General features: G+C 56.5%; 1 protein-coding gene across 7 annotated transcripts in view; it reads right to left on the reverse strand.

Annotated features, from left to right (window-relative positions):
• Nucleotides 1-1,643: 1,643 nt before the first annotated feature.
• The window catches only part of TTC7B (tetratricopeptide repeat domain 7B), a 250,186-nt gene continuing 231,095 nt past the window's right edge, over nucleotides 1,644-20,734 (reverse strand). For all 7 annotated transcript variants that reach the window (XM_045807632.2, XM_045807635.2, XM_045807633.2 and 4 more), the window contains one exon: nucleotides 1,644-2,604. In XM_045807632.2, coding sequence (XP_045663588.2) covers nucleotides 2,383-2,604 — 222 coding nt within the window. In that variant the 3' untranslated portion in view covers nucleotides 1,644-2,382. The remainder of the gene's footprint in view (nucleotides 2,605-20,734) is intronic.

Consider the following 20,734-nt stretch of genomic DNA (forward strand, 5'->3'; position numbering starts at 1 on the left):
GTGAATACTCTGCAGATATGTGTCCAATGGGTGGATGCATAAATGAATGAATGAATGGATTTGATAGATGGGGAGACTAAGACCAGGGAAGGGGAGTAAATCAAACATGGCGTCTTCCACATCCCGCTGCCCAACTGCCACTGCTGGGCGGCCTAGGGCACCTTTCAAAGGTTTATCCCTCAGGCCCAGGTCTCAATTCCGGTTCTGCCAGGTAGTGTTCGCGTGACCCCAGGCTGGCGTCTTACCCACTCAGCTTCTGCTCCCTGGTCTCTTAGTGAATGAATGAAGGCCTCCATTCAGGCTAGAGGACCCGGAGCAGGGCTGGAGCGGGGAGAGACTGTGGGGAGGAGGAGGGGCCGGCAGGTCCAGTCTCTGAAGATCCTGGGGAGCACGGAGCCTGGCTCCAGGAGCGAGCTGGGGAAGCCACAGAGCGGGTTTAGGGGGCAGAGGCCTGATCCAATCCTCACCTTACAAAGGACCCTCAGGGCTGCCCTGAGGATTGCAGGCCAAGGTAGAGGCAGAGAGGACACTGCTGCGGTCCGGTCAGAGGTGGGGGGCTGACGGGGCAGTGGGGAGATTGGAGATGTGATCCGGGCAGAAATGACAAGACTCACTGAGAGATAAAATGTGGGGTGGGGAGCAGGTGGGATTAAGGAAGAGGACCGAGGGGTTTGAGGAGAGTTCCTGAACAGGTGGGCGTGACGGTGCCTCCCAGAAGCCTGCTCTGCTGTCTCAAGCACAACAGGGAGAAGTCTGGGGCTCCAGTGCTCCAGCTATGACTCTGGGATCCAGTCTCTTTCTCTCTCTTTCTCTCTCACTCTTTTCCTGAGTTGGCATCATTCTCAGGCAGGCCGCCCCACAGAGCGCCCGCGGCCAGCAGCAACCCCAGGCCGTGTCTTATCAGGACAGCAAACCCACCAGAAAGAGAATTTTTCCTAATATTTCCATAACACAAGTCCTGGGCTGGGGGGGGGGGTCTCACTGGCCAAGCTTGAACCACATGCCCAAACCCGTACCACTGAAATTGCGGACAGGTTGGCAAGGCTGGGCCCATGTGCTCGTCTTTGAGCCATGTGGCTGGAGAGGTGGGGAGGCAGCGGGACACCGTGGCGGGGCTGGATGGCGGGCGGGCAGACAGGAGGTGTCACCAGTGCCCTGCGCAGGCCGGGGTGCATGGGATTTTCTGAGGGAAGAGGCGGTACAGGCCCGGCTTGGGAGGTAACGGCCGGTGTGGGGCCTGGAGCATGATGTGTGGGTAGCCCCAGCCCTGCCTTCCTGGTCCTGATCCGGGCGGGCCTCTCCCTGCTGTCCTGCCCAGGATGGCAGGGCTGGGCTCTGACCCTCCAGCCAGGATGAGCTGCCGCCCCGCTGGACGCCTGCCCTTTCCTGCCACTATCTCGTGTTGAAAAGCCCATGATTTATGCACATCCGAAGCCTCAGAGGCCACCCGGCAATGTCCGTGCCGAGGCTGGGGTGCCCACGGCCTGTGCTAGCACTGCTATCTCCCCAGAGCTCAGCTGCCCCCTCGCCTGCCTGCCCGGTGAGTCAGAAAGCTGGGCAGGGGGGCCTGGAGAGGTCTGCCCCAGGAACTGAGCCTTAACCCCTCGGCTCTGTGAGCTTTCACCAATGACACGGGCCACGGGTCCATTTAAAAATCATTTTATTATTAACATCATCTTCCCATTTAGCCAAGTGTCTGTCATGTATAAGGAATGTCGGTAAATATTCCATTTGAAGCTTCTTTGTACATATTTCCATCGATAAATAAACTCTGAATTCACATAAAAAAGTTAAACTTAAATAGCTCCTATTTCCTTCTCTTGTAACAGGCATATATTGGTGAAATAGAAACATTCTCGAACTCAGGCTTTGCTCTAAGTGAGGACAGGGATTCACATGGTACAATTATTGACAACAAAACCAAGAAATTGTCAGCTGGTGTCCTGGCTTGGACTAGGACTGAGGTGGGGAACCGAAAATTCACATTTGGTTTCCGGGCCGAGGCTGGGGCAGGAGTAGTATGGGGAGGAGAGTTTTCTTTACAGCTCTGATAAAAATAATCTGCTCTGCCACTGAATTTTAACTTTGAATATGTTCTTCTACATTTGCTGATTAAGTCCATTATCATTTGACTTTAAAACGCAGATGTCGACTAACAAAATATGGCACATAATCCATTTTGGACAATGTCAGTAGGTTCAAAAACTATCATGGGACTGGCCAAAACAACAACAGAAATGCGCGTGGAGAGAGCGATGAACCAGGGCTCGTTCGGTTAGTTCAGCGTGGTCAGTCGCACATCCTTCCGTGGCCTCGGTGCGGGGGGTGCCCCAGGTGGGGGCCTTGTGGGCCTGAGCGGCAGTGAGGCTGGCAGAAGCCTGCTCAGAGCACCCGGGGGATGATGGTGAAGGGCACGGCGGGGCTGCTGGCCTCCAGCTCCAGGGCCGTCAGGAAGCACTCGGTGGCCGCCGCGTCATTGCCCTGGGCTTGAAGGACCTCGCCCAGCCCGTTCCAGACCTCATGGGCCGTCGAGTTCACCTGCACCGCATCCCGGAGGATCTTCTCTGCTAGACTGTAGCGGCCCAGCTGATGAAGGATCAGGGCCTGCAGGCATCGGGGAGACAGACAGACAGACAGACAGACAGTCAGTCAGAGAGACGCTGCGGCTCTAGGCTCTCAGCTGTCCTCGAATTCCTGCAGGTGTCTGGGAGGCGGGACCTGGGAGGATGGACCTCCATCGGGCTGGGCACACACCGTAAGTTCAAATTTTTCCCACACTCAGGAGCAATAATCAAAAGAGCTGCCTGAACCATATGAAGTGGCCTGGCTGGGCCATTTTTGAGAGAGAAAAAGCTGGCAATTTCACCCGGTTCAGGTGAGTACTTAATGCCCAGGAGTGAACCCAGCGGAATGGACAGTCTGTACTGACCCAGTGGGCTGCCCTGCGTGTGCTGGCCGGTATCTAACGGTTTTTCTAACCTAGAGAAACGTCATTTGTGGCATTACTGTCATCATGATTAGAACAGAATTTTTTTTCATTGTTTGCAATCCCCCTACCATAAACAAGCCTCTGCCTTCACCAGCCCCTGCTCACCCCGAGCACGGCTGTCATCTTACACAGTTTTATTTGTTTTACAGATTGATTGATTGATTGATTTTAGAGAAAGAGAGAAAGAGTGTGAGCAGGGGGAGGGGCAGAGGGAGAGGGAGGGAGAAGCCGACTCCCCGCTGAGGATGGAGCCCGACGTGGGGCTTGATCTCACGACCCTGAGATCATGACCTGGGCCGAAATCAAGAGTCAGACGCTTAACCGACCGAACCACCCAGGTGCCCCGATTTGACACAGTTTTAATTAGGATGTAGGTGTTGGTCCCCAAATATTTTACCATAACCATGTTTCCGAGTCGGGCATCTCTACGACTGAGGGGTTCGCCCTCTCATCCAATGACAGACTCTCATTGACTCAACCTCTCGTCACGGGGCAGACACTGGGGCTGCACGCACCCTCTCTGCTCTTACAAATCCCATGGCTGCGATGAACCTCTTTCCAGACAGCACTGCACCCGTACGGGATAGCGCGTTTCAAAGCAGTGAGGGGGAGAGAGGGTCAGCTAGCCTGTGTCCAGCCCAGAAGAAGAAAGTGCCTGTCTGCCGAAATAAAGCAGACAACTACTTAACACAGTGGGATCGCACATGTCAGTCTTTGAAACGCTACCTTTCAGAGCTTGGAAGTGACAAAAAACCCAAAACCCTCCCCCGCAAAACCCAACACTAAAGTTCAACGAATCTAATTTAAAAAAATTAAAAACTTTTGTTCAAAGAAAAAAATCTCAACAGTTAGAGAACAGTTTAGACCATTGTGATTGCAGATGAATAGCAGTCCTCTAAAAGGTATAAACCAAGATGTGGAAAATATGTAACCTTGATTGTTGGTAAAGAAATGAGGGTTTCAAGAAGGAGGGACGTTCCGTGCTTATGAAATCAGCGGGAGACCGTGCTGTCACGCCGTCACCGTAGCGGGGGCGGGGGGCGGGGGGCAGGGGACCGAGCCCTGATGCTCTGCTGGTGGCTCCAGGAGGGACACGACCCTGTGCGGGTATAATTTGCAGAGTATTTGGAGAACCTCCAAAGAAGCACAGCCTCTGACCCAGTCAGACAGCTTTGGGGAAATTTGCTCTACAAGAAGATTCTCCGAATGGCTGTCCAGCTGGTTCCACGGAGCCCTGTCCCGCAGAGCATTTGCCCCACCGGGCGGAGCGCAAGGTCAGTGGGGCCACAGTCGAGGAGAACCACAACCCCGGGGCAGGGCGTGCTCCATGGAGGGGCACTCTCCAGATCCCCAGCTCTGGCTCCCTGAACTGCCTTCCTTTTTTTTTTTTTTTTTAAGATTTTATTTATTTGACAGAGACACAGCGAAAGAGGGAACACAAGCAGGGGGAGTGGGAGAGGGAGAAGCAGGCCTCCCGCTGAGCGGGGAGCCCGATGCGGGGCTTGATCCCAGGACCCTGGGATCACGCCCTGAGCCGAAGGCAGACGCTTAACGATGAGCCACCCAGGCGCCCCCTGAACTGCCCTCCTGAGCGAGGAGGCCTAGGCGGAGGCCTGAGGCAGACAGAGGCTGTCCTCCCCTGCCAGCGTGCAGCAGACCTGTCGGCCGCACTCTCTCCGGGAGGAAGATCGAAAGGAAACAGCATACATTCCATCTATTCTTAACATCTGCGTGCGCCCTAACCACGTCCATGCTGGAGCCCAGCTCCCAGATCCGCTCCGTCAGAGCGGAGGCTGTGGGCAGAAGGGTGGCTCCCTCGCTGAAGCTTCAGGACAAGGGCCGCGGCCCGGAGTCAGTCCCTGCCATGAGGGTTTCACCTTGCCTCCTGATATTTCCGTTCGCCAGATGACAGGCCTTGCCGTTCCCTGGTGTGAACCGCTGGGTGTCGGCGGCCTTGCACAGGCTGCCCGGGGTCAGGCGTGCGGAGACCACGAGGGACAGCCTCCTGCTCTCTCCCCAGAGTGGCTCTTCCCCACCCACCTGTGAGCCGGCCAGGGAGCTATGTGCCGCCAGCAGGGACGGATATCCAGCACCGACCCGGCTTCCCGGCCCGACGGCGGGTAGTGATAACAGAGGACGTGTCCACACCTGGCTGCGAGGCCTGCTTCCGCTGCTGCGGAGAAAGGTCCCGCAGTGGAGGAGCACCTATCACGCCTATCACACGGTGGGGAAATGTCCCCACGCACGTCCCCATTTTGTGGGTGAGTCGACTACGGCTCCTACAAGCCGCGTCCCTGGCCCCAGCCCCAGCCAGCTACCACAGAGCTGGGGTAGGACCCGCGTACCCTAACTCCAGGGCCTGCCTGAAATCCATTTGGCTGCAGAGTCCCGGGTGGGGCAGAAGTAAGTAGGAACCTCTGTCTCCCGCCGGGGAGCTGTCCCCACCCTGGCCCTCCTTCAGAGAAACTTGGACAGCTCAGTGCCCACACTTCTCAATCCTGGCGGTCAGGCGGAAAAGAACGGGGAGGTCTTCCCTAGGTGGTGTGCAACAGGACGTGAGGGACAACGAGCTCCTGCCTCCAGCCTGAGCTCACTCTAGAACATTCCGGTTTAACCAACAGAGAAGTAAGAGGAGAGAGGGAGTCTGGGTGGTGGCAGGGGCATGAAGATGACAAAGTTGCCCTATCCTATTCCTTCAAGGTGCGAACCCTTTTCTGAGTGGCCCTCCCACCCATGCTGTGCGTGCTGGGCAATGGGTGATGAGGGACAAGCGCCCTGGTAAGACGGAAAGAGGCGTCCCCGGTTTCTCGGCTGCAGGCCGAGAATATAATTTAGGTCCCACTAGACTCTGCTGCAGAGCCAGCCCCACCGTTGTTTTCTTGATCTGCACGGAATGTTTTTTCCCCGTCAGGCACAATGCTAGGCACATGTGCTGGGCTCAGCTCACATCACCACCGCTTTAGATACAAAGAGACAAATTTCAGCAAGGCCAGGGATCTTGGCCAAGGTCACAGGGCCAATGAATATGGAGCTGCAGGCCAGCCCAGGTCTGCCTGAGGCCCAAACCCCCATGCTCCCCACTATACCTTCCTACCCTCTCCCCCTCTCACTGCTGCCCCTGTGGCTTTAAGAGACAAGCCCAGAGCCCCTCAGGCACTAACCCAGATATATCTGAGCAACTGCAAATGGGCATCTGCGGGGGGGTCTTCCCTTTCATTTCTCCAGCCATGGATCACTGGCTCTGTCACTCCTCCCCATGCTTATGACCAAGACATGGTTCCTCTCCAGCCGAGCTTTTCTCCAGCCCAGACAGCTGCTTGGGAGCACCCTATATATTCACTCAAGGACTAGGAGATTTCCTTGTCTCCCTTTGGTGGCCCACTGGCTGGCTGTAATCTTGAGACTAGGGATGGATGTAGGTGCCAAAGGACTGCGGGGTCTTGTTAGTCAGAAAGTGGGCCAATGAGAGATGGAGACCCGGGAAGGCCAGGGCCTTGGCCCAGCAAGACCCAGAGGTCATTGCTCTCAGCAGCAATGACCTGCCCCCACCCTGCTGGAGTTAGGACAAGGACACCAGCCTTTTTGCTGGGAATTTTGTTTAGAAGATGGCAGGGTACTGAATCTGGCTGCAGCCTGTCACGGGGGCTCCAGGGTATATAGCAGGGGGCAAGTCTACCCACCCCCAAATGCCTGCAGAGAACCAGCCAATGGGCTAATCTGACCTATTGCCCTCAGCACTGGGCAGCTGAGAGTCTTCATGTTCTCGAGGGTTCTAGGGCTCTTGTGGGCTTGGAAATTTCCAGCCCATATACCTGGACTTACATTCCTAATGTAGGAACAGGCTATCCTTTCCAGATGACCTTGAAGCTCCCTGAGCAATCTGTTTAGTGGAATTAATTCCTAAAGCTGGAGCTGCTCAGAGAGACATCAGACGCTTGCCAGGGGCTGCCAGCTCAGGCTTGGCAAGGGAAAGAAAAATCAGCCTCTGCCCAGTGCCCCAGCAAGCCAAGAGCGGCTCAGAAATCAGTCACATAATGCGATCAACCAGGACAAGCTCCGGCTGGGGTCTGAGCCATTGCTGGCAAGTTGGCCAGAGGTGGGCTGGGACCTGGCTGTCAGGACCGACACACCACCCGAGCCCCTGGGTGCTGGGAGAGGCCTTCCTTGGCTTTGTTGTGCTCTTATGCACTAAAACCCTGACACCCTTTCCAATTCTATAGACCTTGGTTCCTCTCTTCTCCAACCATCAATGGCCTAACTCTCGAGGCCGGCATGTAAGTATTCTCACCACTGGCTGGATCCAACTTCCTCCTAGTACAGACCTCTGAAAGCCCAGGCATTTCTGCAGGATGCATCCCCCAGCCCCCTTCCACCTCTCCAACCTTAGCCATTCCTGGTCTGGCCCTTCCTGCTGGACCTCTAGTCCATCTGCTCACAGCCTTGTTGATCGCCATTCCCCCAAGAGCCCAGGCCACACTCCCCCCACCCCCACCTTAGGCGGTACTACCCAGAGGCATGGGTCCTGCTCCCAGCCCCCAGGCTGGCAGGAGACAGAGATTTCCAGGACTGACATATGTCATTACCAGAATAACCCACCTTCTCCCCCATATCAAAATCCAAAACCCCGCTGAGTGACTGTCCAGATCCCAGCCACGTGCTGGGGATACAGAGGAGGCCAAGGAGGCTGTTCTCAAAGCTTGGGGCTCAGTGCAAATCCTGAGACCGAGCGATGGCTGCACGCCGGGTGCTGGGCTGTGCCGAAGACCTGAGACACTTGTGCAGGCAGCGAGTGGCCGATCTGAGACGTGAACTCCCCCACTTCGTGTCTGCTCCTCACACCAGACCCTCCTTCCTTCTCCGGGAGAGGTTGTGCAAACAGACTCCCACCCTTCTCCACCCCGGTGTTCCTGAGCCGCTGCAGGTTCCTGGAAGAGGGGACCCACCTGCAGGCATCTTATTTGTCCCTTTCTTTGGACACAAATGAAGACAGCCTCCCAAGCTGGTGATTATTATAATCAGGTATTCTGTACAAACACAATCTTGGTGCTGTACAGAATTGCAAGGAAGGGAGGAAATCAAACCTGTTATTTCAAAGGAGACGAAATGGACTTGGCTAATTTGAGGACAATTAGCCTCTTCCTCACACATCTTGTGTGTGTGTGTGTGCACGCCCATGTGCACGCGTGTGCAATAATTGATGCCCAACGACTGAAGAAATTGCCACATGCTGCGGGCAGCCATGCAGGAGCCCGGTGCAGGCTTTCTGTCCCAGCCCTGGATCAGGTGACCCACAGCAAAGGCTGCAGGACCAACAGACGTCCCCGTGGTGCTCTGCGCAATTGCCAAGTCAGCCCTTTGCTGGGCTCAAGGGCATGTCGTGGACCACTGCTTGTCCCTGGAGGGGTACGGCACAGAGAGATAATGGCCCTGCAAGGAAGCACCCTTCCCAGTGCCGAGCCACCGCTAAAAAGCAGCCTTGTGGCTCAGCTCTAGCTGGGGGTCGGGCAGCGGTGTCTACATGGCTATTGCTTTTCCCCAGGCGGGATGCTCTGGAAATCAAACACTGGGCAGCAGGATGGGGATGGATAGCTCCCCTGTCTCGCTTGCCCTGTCTCGCCGGGTGTCTGCTGCACCCCACCTATGGGCACTGCTCTCGGCTTCTGGAGCAGAGGTCAGCAGCTGCCCTTGCCATGTCCGAGCAGGCCTGGGTTTGGCAGAGGCCGCTGGCCCTACCAAGGCGAGGGTGGGGGGGGGGGTCATTTGGTGTCAGGGGCGGCACTGGGGCATTTAAGACTCTTCTGTCCCCATCGCACCACTGCGGGGCTGGGGGCCGGAGCTTAGGGTAGCCTTGTCAGGAGACTCCTCTACAAATACAGGTAAACCCGAGAGGACAAATGCATGGATCCACCAGGTTCGATTAACTTTTCACGTGCAAAATATTATACCCAATGCATTGTGTGTGTCACCCATCGCCAAATGCCTCCCTAACTGCACTGTGAGGAAGGTACCGTGACAGCCGAGGTGCTTTGTCTCCATCCCAACTCACCCACTCGGCCTTGCTCTGAACGCCTGCAGGCTGGGGACTGGGCAGCACTGGCATGAATAAATGAGGAGACCCCAAATATCTATGAGACAAGAATCATGTTTAAAGCCACTACTGACCAAGTCCAGGTCTGCCCAGCCCAGAGCCGGCGCTCCTGCCCCCCCACAGCATGCCTCAGAGAGCATGAAGGACTTTGCTGGCACCCATGAGCCAGGGGCCTGAGGGCAAGGGCTGTCCCCAGAGGAAGTAGACAGGGGCTCATGACCACATCTACCGCCTCTCCTGGGCTGTTCAAGCCAAACCAGCACCTCCAAGGCTTTCGGACAAAGATATATAAGCTTCCCCCTGGAGGGCCTTCTGTTGTCAGGACCCTGGGATTGTGAGGGCAGCTAAAGGAAAGCCCGTTTCCCCAGCCTGTCACCCTCTGGGACAATGACAGAGCTGCCGAGCTGGCTGCAGCCTGAGCTGTGGCTCTGCTGTCCAGAAGTGGCTCGTTGTTGGGGGATCAGGACAGGTGAGGGGTTCTAAAGATCTCTGTAGACTCTGGCAACAGCCAGAGGACCCGCCCGGCACAGGGGAAAGGCCTGGCACTGTCTTAAAGAGTGCGGAGTGTAGGTTAAGAGCGTGGCCTGAGGCTCCCTGGGACAGGGTGTGAACCAGCTCCAACAGTGACTTGAGGACTTCTGGGTCCCAGATGCTTTGTCTGTATAAGGGGGACAAGTACCAACTCACAGGAGAGTCGTGAGGCCCAAATGAGAACCATGTTGTTTGTAAAGCGCTCAGTAAACCTTTGGTGAATGGTCACCATCATCAATGTCATTACCATTGTTATTGTTACTCCTACTGACCGAGGGGAGGGGAGGCCCTTCCAGGACGCCCATGGTTGCATGACTCTTCACTGCCAACCCTGCGTCCCTCTGGATAGTTCTCCGTAAGAGCAACGGCCATCTGATTTGTCCTTGCATGTGTGGCCCCCAGAGTGGGACTGGCACAGAGGAGGCTCCCGGTGAATATCTGGTGAACGGACGGACAAGCGGATGGCATGGGACACGTGTGATGGGGGGAAGACAGAGATGGGCATGACTCCTTGCCAGTGCTCTCCACTAACTCCTGGCCTCAGGCCCCCCGTCCACACTCCCATCAGCGCCTGTCCCCTCGGAGCCTCCTCTGCCTTCCAGGGACACCAGCAAGGCAGCTGTCTGCGGGAGGGGAGCAGCCCCATGGGAGAAGGTGCTCTGTTCCCAGGGGGTGGCCACGGCCTCCCCTCAGGGATCTGGCCACACACCACAGATCTGACGCAGCTTCTGAAGAAAACCCCAGCACCCCCCTGCAGACTCGGCAGACTCTCTGGTCGGACACTCTGGGAGAGACGAGGAAACAGGGCCAGGGAGGAAACGAGCCTTGCGTCAGGCCAGAGTGGGGCTAGATCCCTGAACGTGCCGGGAGGAGGGGGCCTGGTGTGGTGCCTGGCACGGGGCCCCAAGCTCCGCGCTCTGACTCAGCCCTGCGCCCCACCTGCTTGGAGCTTTCCTGCCAGGGGCTATGTGCGTGGCAGAGGGAGAGCTTCCTGGAAGCCCCCCGGGCCCCCGAGAAGGAACAGGGACCCCATGTGAGCTCCCGCCCCTCCCCAGAAGTTGTGGACTGGCGGGACTGGAGTCTGCAGGAGCTGAGGAAACCAGCACGCTAGCCCCCAGGTCTTGTCAGGGATTTGCCTTTTCCTTCCTGAGGACGCAATCCATCAGACAGGAGCAGGGTGGTAGTGGCTGTGCTCTCCAAACGATTTTCCTGTCACATCAGAGTATAAATAGACTGCCAGCCAGGGCCACCCTGAGAAGGCCGCGGGCTCCGTGGGAAGGCAAGGTGAGGGGCTGCCCCCGGCCTCCCTTCCCCGGGAGTGGCCCTTTCTTCCCTGGTGAGGATCAAAGGCACTGACAGTTCTCTGCTGAGCATTTTGTGGGCGCAGCTGAGGGGGGAGCCTGAGCCCCACCCTGCTTCCCAACAATGCCTTGAAAAGGAGCTGAAAATACACTTGGACGGGGTGGGGGCGGGGCCCAGCTTCTCTACCTGGATTCCAGCGGCTCTGGGTGAGGTCTGGTCTATACCCGGCTCTGCTTTATGTTTCATTTCTGTGTGTTTTGAGTGCTTAGAAATGCACGCTGCCTTGCCAGGCAGCCGAGTGTGTGTCTCCTGGCCAACTATGCCGGCCTTGGAAGGGCCTGCCTAACCAGCCCAGGAGCTCCGAAGGGGCCACATCCTAGATGTCCTGGCTGATGTCAAGGTCATCACTGCCCTACAGCCCTTACACACGTCTGCCCACTGAACCCCGGAGTCGGGTGGGGTTCACACATTGCAACTCAGCCCCCTTTACTAGGTCAGTCAAAAGTGAGTTGGGGGTGCCCTGGAAAAGGGCCTCCTGGAGGGTTAGCTGGTCGGAAATCTGGGATAAGGACTGGTATGAAGCTGGTCTTTTTGTTTTGGCCGTTTTACTTCGTTTTGGCCCAGTTTCCACAAAAGCCCAGGCCAGCCATTCCTGGCAACCTCGTACCCATCTAACCACAGATCGCAGGCTCGCGTGCGGCGGCCACAGCCACCAGCCAGGTTCTCCAGGTCTCGTCCACTCCACCTGGCCCTCACGCAGGGACAGAACATTCATGAAACCACTTAACCTTATGAGCAAAGGGCCACTGACATCCTGTACCAAGGACCCGGACTGAAGAGCAGGAAGGAAGAGGCTGAGAGACAAAGGGGAGAAGGGAGACGTGGGCTGAGCAGCTCCTGGGGAAGGGCCAGTGACTGGACAGGCTGCGCTGAGAAGGGGCTCCTTGTGACGAGGTGAGTGAAAGCCAGGCCCCCGCGGTAGCTGGTCCTGCTCCATCTACGATGGGGCCAGAGATGGACATTACAGGAAAATGTTCTCATGTCCGCAGTTGGGCAGGCCTGGTATGTGGTGGGGAGGGGGCAGTAGGGGCAGGGGTCTGAGCGCTGAACAAACATGCCATGGAGGCTTTCCTTCAGGGTGTGCTGTGAATTGGAGCTGAGTATTCCAGAAGTGGGGAGGCAAAGACCCCCAGCCCCTCCCTTCCCTCCACCCAGGGGACGACCAGACATGCCTCAGAGTCTGCCGGCATCTTTGTTCACTCAGGACATCTGACGGCTGTGGGAGGCTCTGCTCTCACGGGGCCCCTTTTCCAGGTCAAATGTTTTATTTGAAGAAATGTGCCTTCTGGAGACCAGGACTTTCTAGCATTGAACTCAACTCAGAAGGAAACAAAACTCGATTTTCCCCAAACCTCTTACTTTTCTGAGCCAGCAGCCAATCATCCATGGCAGCAGAGCTCCTCGGGGTGAGGAGGGGGCTCGGGCCTCTGCCTTATGACGCACGAGCCCCTGCTGCAGGCCCTGACAGGCAGCCTCCCACTGTTGCTTACTCCCGCCAGTGATGGGGAGCTCACCACTGCCCCAGGCAGCCCACACCATTAGTGGGCAGTCTGAACTGTCAGTTAAAAATGTGGAGCCCTAATTAGGCTTTTTGTCTAATTCCCACTCTCTGATGTTCCTTGAGTCCTCTGGAGTCATGTGGAAAAAGTCCCCTCCCCTCCCCTTTTCACCTGATAGTCCTTCAGGATCTGAAGAAAGCTTCCAGAATCACACATGCACACATGCATGCACATGCAGTCTAGGGCGTTAGAGGAACAGTAAACTCAGGCCTCCCTACTCCCCCCACCTCACTGAATTCTGCCACTGAGCACAGCACCCAATGGAGACCACACTGTGGGTTCAGAAGGAGGAGCTATTAAGCTCCAACACAACGTAAGTGTGGCTCTTCCTTTTCGTAAAGCATCTGACTGGCAGCATCTTTCAAAGCTTCTTTCCTCCAGAATGGTCTGGAATATCCTGGAGGAGCTGATTCTGCAAATAGCACGACAGGCTGTCAGGCAGGAAACATGCCAACAGTGAGGATGGGGGCAGTCTGGCGATAAGCCAAAGGGCCTGCCCAGCCTCGCATGGATTTCACACAGAAATCTCAATTTGGCCCCGAATTTCCTCTGGCCTAATTTCTTTGAAACTGGGTACTTCCGTGTTGGTGCCAAAATATCCACACGCTGTGGTGGCTTTTAGAGGACAGTCACTGGGGACCCCTGGGACATTGAGGCGAGGGACCACAGCAGCCAGCTCACCAGCAGCTTCCAAGCACCAAAGACCCCCAGCCTGCCCCTGCTGTAGAAAAATGTCCAGAGTGTGGTCAGGGATGGCAGAGAAGAGCATGTGAGCATTCCCCAACGGGCCGGCCTCCTTATTTCCTAGGCGAGAGACAGGCGCCCTGAGGGGGCAAGCACTCCACCCAGATCACAGAGTAAGCTGAGGAACAGCACCAGGGTCCCAGGCTGGGGCTCAGTTCGGTCGACTATAACCACTGGCGCTTCTAGTTCTTTCCTCCCTCTGTGAACTTCCCTGAACACCTGCAGATGTTCTGGTACCAATGTGCTGAGGGCTGGGAGCTCAGTGGCATCGACTGTCACTCTAGTCTTGCGCCTTGCCCTCTCTGAGCCAGGCAGGGCTGAGCGTCTTTGCGGAGGCCCAGCATCTAGAACTGAGTAAGGCCTGCTGGAAGGAGGGGAGGGGAGGACATTCCAGAAGACATAGCACACCTTTTTCTTAACAAATGAGAAAACTGAAGCTCAGAGTCAGGGCGACTGGCTCATGGCCACATCGCTACTCGTGCTTCTGAAAGCTTCATGTGGACAGGCATGTGGGCAGTTGCAGCTGGGAAGGGCCTTACGGATGACAGACATGGGAAAAGGGTCCTGGGCGGGCAAGCACCTGGCTCAGTCACCCAGCCAGGTGGAGGCCAAGTTGGGTCTAAGAACCCAGGTTCCAGAGGACCAGCTCAGGGGACCAGGGTCTCTGGAGGGTGCTGAGCATTTAGGGGACCAAGAGACACATTCTAAGAGGACTTCTCAGGGTTAGCTGGCTCTGGATGGGGCTGTCCAGGGAGCAATCCTCTTTGGGGGAGAAGTTCTGGGGATGTGACTTCCCTGTCCAGCTCTGTCAGCCTGCCAGGGCTCTGCAGGTCCCTCTCCCACGCGGTGGCTGCCACACTCCAGTGGGGCTAGACTGTGGGCTCCCAGACCCAGGTGAGCACCAAAGGACCTAGCTTGAGAGGGGCTGACGGGGCTGCTCACAACTGCGTGACGGGAACCATGCCCACCCTACCCAGCACCCCCTCCAAGTCTGGACCCTGCTGTGCGGAGCAGGACAGCCCAGCTCCCTTGCATTCAACCGGCTGCGCTCATCCTACAGCCGCCCCCTCTGCAATGTCTGCTGGCAGCTGAGATCATTTAGGAAACTGGTCACCCTCCAAATCAGAGATGGGGTACCCTGTGCCCTCAGCAGTCTCCCCTGCCCTAACTAGGACCCGGCTATCTCGGGCTCTGACTCCCTTTCTTTACCTGCCCTTTGGAATTACTGGTTGTAGAGGTTTTGTTAGTCAGGAAAAAAATGGCAGAGCCCCTCTCTGACTTCAGCACCGTAAAGGCTAACAAGGCATCTGCTTCCTCCCTGGAAACATCTCAAAGGCAGCCTTTGACCTGCTCCCTTTAAGTCCCAAGCACAGCTCCCACCCCCAGCCCCGGGAGGCGAACCACTCTGATCTGGGTGCTAATGCCTGGGGGTCAAACACTGCTGCAGGCTGGCCCCTGGAGACCAGGCCAAGGGCAATAGGGGAATCCCTGTATCTGGTGGGGTGAGTTCTCTTCCCCCCTCCACTGCAGCCCTGGGCAAGGTTTGCACAAATCCCATGAATGCACACACAGAAACACCGGCATCAGCACCTCTATAGCTCTGCATGGCGTACTGACCTAATTGAAGAAATGTCCGACCAGGGCGGTCCCATGTGCCATCAAAGGACACCAGCGAGAAGGTCTGCCTCTGTGTGCCTCAGCCTGAGCACCCTGGCGAGGGGTGGGAAGGGGCCAGGGGGAAGCCCTGGGGTCCCCAGGAACATACAGGGATGCTGGGCATCCTCCTTACCCTGATGCCCGTGACAGTTCTTGGTAAAATTCCAGATGATTCTCCACCTTCCCCTCCCCCAATCTGCCATTTAAATTGCATGCCCGGCTGTTACAGTGAGTATTAGCTCAGAGGCTCAGCGTGGACATGAATATTAGCTACCACTTCTCAGGTGAGAGAAAGCCGCAGCTTGGCCCTGGTGCTGTGGGACCCGCCACATCCCAGCCAGCATTTTCTGTGGGTGCTAACACGGCTCCCTTGCTCGTACTTTTCCATTGGTAATGGGCAAGAGACTCCTGTTGACTTATTTCTACATCTCCCTGGTTGACTTATTTATTTATTTTTATCTACCTTCCCCAACAACAAGTCAGGCAGGGACAACAGCACAGGGCGGCCTGGAAGTCAGCGCTTCCCCATGGCCCCACGGCCGAGTTACCCACGCAGTGGAAAGTTTGGTGCTAATCACTCCCCGGAGGCAGAGGCCCAGCCTTCCACCCTCTGGGGAGGCTGCTGCTGCCCCAGGTGGGTTTGGGAAGATGGCGTTCCACCCCAGGCCTGTGCAGCCCAGCCAGTGAAGCTCTGAGTGAACTTCAGGCCCAGCCTTCCCCTGCGGTCCTGGGACCCCGGCTTCCACAGGAGAGAATGGCGGCGCAGGCAGATGCTTAGCTCCCCCTGAGGTGACGGAAATGGGTGGGCATGGCGGGAGAGACACGGCCCAGAGCTCTGGTGGGGGACGTGTCTGACAGTCCCCCGCTGGAAGTTCCCTAAACTCTGGAGAATATTCACACACGACCCCCACAGAGCTGAGCTGAGGGCTTGCTGGGAGCCCCTATGCCAGAGCGTGGGAGAGTCCTAGAAACCCCTTACCCCATTCCTGAGGCCCAGGGCTGGGCTTCCTTCCCAGTGACCCTGACAGACCCTCATCAGGCCTCTGATGGGGCAGGGGGAGCGTGTCACACCTTTCACTGGGGTGTGAAAGCAAGCTGCACTCGCTTCTGACCATTGATCACCAAACATGGCAAAAGCCTGTCCCGATTATTCCCACTGAGAAGTCCTGGCCGTCCCTGGGGCAGGAGCGCAGGCCTGGAGGGCGCCCTGCCGGTTGGTGGAGGGCACACCGCCCAGGCCTGCTCTGAGCCCACCACCAAACACCCAGCTTAGGCAGAAGCTTCTCTCTGCCTCACTTCTCCAGCCTAGAGCATAAAGCGGTGGAGCAGGTGCTCAAGATGACAGTTCTAGGCTTTGGTGAAATCTTCCACCAGCAAGTATTTTTTGGGATCACCTATTGTACCTCCAGTTTCAAAACTTAAGTGTTAACTAGAGAAACAAGCAGAAAATGCTATAGGGCAGCGTCTCTTTCTGCAGTCCGGGGGGAAGACTTCTCACGGCATGCCAGGAAGGGACAGGGCTGGGGGCCTTCCTGGAGGAGGAGAGGCTGACACAGACCAGATAGTGGCCCTGGAACCTGGCTTCCCGTGGCGCTGCGTTGGCCGGGCTGCACGCTGAGTGCTGTGGGGTCGCTGGGCCGTGCTGTAAGGCTTTCTCTCTGACACCTGAAAGGCAGCCAGTGGCTGGAGACCCTTGGGCCCCGTGTGGACGAGTATCAGAAGATGGGCTCACTGGCAGTACTGGAAGACTACTGGATTTACAGGAATCCCTGAAAACTCAAAGAGCCAACAGTGCAGAGGAGAAGGGCTACCAGCTGCTGGACCATCTGCAAACTCAGGCACCTGGAGGCAGGGCCTCGGGGACTCATCTCTGTATCCCCAAAGCCCCGTGTGGTCCTTGGGACTCAGTGGACACTCATCGATGACAGAAGCATGGGTGTCATCTCCCAGCCAGCCGTGAGCCAGGTCCCATCTCCTGTCCAGGTCTGGATCCACCAGAACGGCCTGGAAACCTTGCCTGGCTGCCGTGCCAGCTTGTACCTCTGGGCAAGGTGCGCCTCTGTCTGGGTGGTGGGGTGACAGGTGTGGGTGACAGGTCCTCAGCCACGCCGGCCAGCAAGCCTTCCAGACACCCCAGCCCTGAAGGCCGCCTGGGGATGCAGGCTCCTCTGGGCTCCACCAGCAGCCGCCAGGGTGACACAGAGCCGGGGTGTGCCCCAGGTCTGAGCATTCACCAGGCCCTGCTGGCGGCCGCCGGCCCTGGGTTCCCCCCGGCAGCGCCACGCCGCTGCTGGAGACAAACAGCTCTCATGACAACGCGCTGAGACAAACGCTGCTGATTCACGACCTGCCACCGGGGACGCGGTCATTCTGGCAAAGCGCCTTCCCATCCTTGCCAGGGTCTGGCACCAGCTCTTTTTTCCACGTTGAAACAGAAACAAACAGAAATGGTAAGATACTCCTGATGGAGAGAGGACTGGAATCGATAAGCCTTGGAAAAATTTTTTCCACAAAGGACAAGAGAACTTAGCAACGAGGAAGCCAGGCAGGAAGGCAGGGCAAGGGGCTCGCTGGACAGTGCTCTGCTCTGGCCTGACTGCCCCTCCTCTCCCTCCGACCCCCACGGCATTCCTGGTGCACCACAGCTGAGGAACGCTACCATCCAGGGAGAGAAGCAAACAGCTTGCTCAGAAATGGGGAGCTTTACTCCTGGGTTTTTGAAGACTTTCTCCCTGGGGCCCCCAGACCTTGTCCCAGGGCTGGAACAGTGACAATGGCAGATGGGCCGGGGACTCGTGGGGAACCGCTGCCATCAGGGAACCGCCATGGCTACTGCGGAAATGGGACAGGCACTCAGCCTGGCACTTTCTTTTCCAACACAATTGAGCTCTTATCACTGGCCACTTCAATATGGAACAAATCAGCATCAAGATTACAGTCATTTCCTCAAAAATCCCCCATGAGCTCTAACGGGAAGAGCACAGCGATGTGCCTATCCCCCCAAACAGAGGCTCTCAGGGCTGAGCTAACATGCGCCGGCCACCTGCTGTGGGGTGGGCCCTGGCTAACAAGAAGCATCGAGCCTCCTCCCAAGCCAAATGCCCATGCACGGAGCTCCGAGACAGATCCGAGAGGGGCTGAAACAATCGTTTGCGCGGAAATGGGAAACCGGAAGCAACAGCGAGTATGGCTCCTGAGGTGTGGCGCATGGGCCTTCCAGGCCGCGTGGATTTAGGAAAGGTAGTGCTGAATACTGCTCCCTGGAGTCCATGGAAGTGGCTTCTCACAGCCCAGGGTGACCTGCTCAGAGGCTGGGGCTACCAAGGAGCTGAGGGGATGAGGTCTCCACCTCCCTGTCACCCACTCGGGTGCCCCCTGCTCTCTGGTTGTGATGCTGTGCTGACGAGAGAGCCCTTTCTTTATCTCAACGAGTGAGGAAGAGCAGGACCATGGGGAGGCCTAAAGTCCATCCTCTAAGGCCTCTGGGAGACCTCTTCACTTCACACAGGGCTCACAGCCGCACTGTTTTGGGAAAAGGAAGGCCTAGAAGACTAGCAGCCGCTAGACAGATCTGATGTGCTAGGCAGGTGCTCGGAACCACGTCCAACCTTTACGACAGCTCTGTTAGGGTCGAATTTTCTCTTCTGAATGACAGAGGTTAAATAACATGTCCAAAGTCGTACAAATTGCCAAAGAATGAATGGGAGAGCTAGATTTCTAATGTAGGTCGTTTTGCTCCAAACCACACCCCCTTCTTGCCACCTGCCCCAGCAATTCTGAGTCTCATTCTTTCTCCCCTGAGCCTCCACTCGGCTGCTCTGTCTCCATCTAGAGTGGCAAGGTGAGCTCCACGGTGTCTGTGCCGTGAGCACTCTCCACTCTGGAAGCCTGAGTCAGAGACACCGGTGTTCCTCTCTGCCAATACCCTCCAGAGTATGCCCCCGCTTTGCTTCCCTTGCCCCCATTAAACCATCTAGATCCACGAGTCCAGTGGCGTTCCGGTAAACTGTCTTTCTGAAAGAAAAGGCCCTGATGTGCAGTGCTTGCCAATTTCCATGGTATAAATACTCCCACCGCGGCTGGTTTCGAGCTCCCCATGATGTCACTGCAGGCAGAGCTGGGCAAAGAGCAGCAGGGTGGGCTTGCTGGCACCGACATCGGCTAACGGGCAGGAACTGCAGGAGGCCAAGTCACAGAGCGGGGGGACCACAGAAAATGCGAGGGAGGCTGGTGCCGTAAAATCCGCCCGTCCTGTGGGCCAAGGCACACTGCTCTCTTGATGGCGGGGCGGGGAGGGGGGCAGGCGGTCAGCCCCAAAATTCTTCAGGGTTAAAGGAGGCATGTTTTCTTCTGTGATTGAGCAGCTGGACTGGGGGAAAGCCGAAGGCATCATGGAACCACCCTCAGAACGCCTCTGACATCTGGGAAATTGGGGCTGGGGGCTTTGTCTTCTCCCATTTAGTCTCCAAAAAATCATCCAGCAACACAGCGCTTGCAGCCAGCTTTCTCTAAAGCCAATTTTCTTGTCAACTGGGCTGCGTCCCATGTCATACTTGCTGGTGGGTGTGTGGGCGTCCACAGCATGGTAGGGGGTGGCTGGAGGGGGCTGCTGTCGGCAAGAAGGATGGGATTGTAGCCGGCTTTCTTTAATCATTCCAAAGGCAGAAGCAGATGTGTCACCTCTGCGGAAGATGCCAGGCAGCAGGTAAAGAATTTAACAGCTTGTGGGAGTTCTAATTAGATTGCCAATTATAACTCGATTGACCTGCCTGGCTTTGAAAGGCCTGGAAAAATGCATGTTGTCCTTAGGAAGAAGCAGATTCTGCTTCTAGTTTGTTCTGGGAGATTCCTGCGGGGATCGCTTGCTTGCACTTTGGTTCTAGCCCCATGCCTCTGTCTGGACTCCTGCTGGCCCGATGCAGAGGATGAGAGAAAATCTGCAGGGACACGGATCCCTACAGGGGAGGGGCCGTTTTCTGCAGTAGGCATGCTTTGCTCCTTTATTTATGAAGAGAGACTCAGCATCGTGTGCCATAGGCTCCCCTGCAGGTGGGCCAGCAGTTTCTGCTTCCTTTGGAAGGACATCAGCCAGCACTGCAATTATGGATCTAATCAAGACTGACCTCTTGGGGCGCCTGGGTGGCTCAGTCTGTTAAGCATCTGCCTTTGGCTCAGGTCATGATCTCAGGGTCCAGGGATCAAGCCCTGCATGGGGCTCCCTGATCAGCAAGGAGCATGCTTCTCGCTCTCCTCCCCACTTATGCTCTCTCTCGCTCTCTCTCAGATAAATAAAATCTTAAAAAAAAAAAAAAAGGCTGACCTCTTGGCAAGGCCAGATCCCAGGCTACGTGTGTATGTGTGTGTGTGTGTGTGTGTGTGTGTGTGTGCATGTGTGTGTGTCCAAGATTCCTTGCAGAAAAGGCCACTGTTATTATCAGCCTGGGTTGCCCCCCTCCCCTGGCAGGAGAACCAGGTCTCCAACAGACATGACAGGGGATGTTTCACACTCCTCCGAGGAACCAAGGCATGCATTCACTGTTGGACACCATGAAAGTCCTTCTGGCTCACACAGAAAATCACATCTGATTCTCGCATCATCCCTCTTCACGGAGGAAGACACTGAGGCCCAGAGGAGCCCAAGGCCCTCAGCTCCTCCACATGGAAGCTGTGTCTATAATTCAGATCACTCCTGTCTCCCACACTTATCACAGTGATCTTGTTGACCAGGACCCTTCCTCTGCATGGCGGCCTCATGGACATCCCCTAGATTACCACGGGACACAGGGCTGGCCACAGCTCTGAGCC

Source organism: Ursus americanus, chromosome 26, assembly GCF_024610735.1.
Source record: "Ursus americanus isolate L20-20 chromosome 26, mUrsAme1.1.p, whole genome shotgun sequence".
In the NCBI taxonomy this organism is placed as follows: Eukaryota; Metazoa; Chordata; class Mammalia; order Carnivora; family Ursidae; genus Ursus; species Ursus americanus.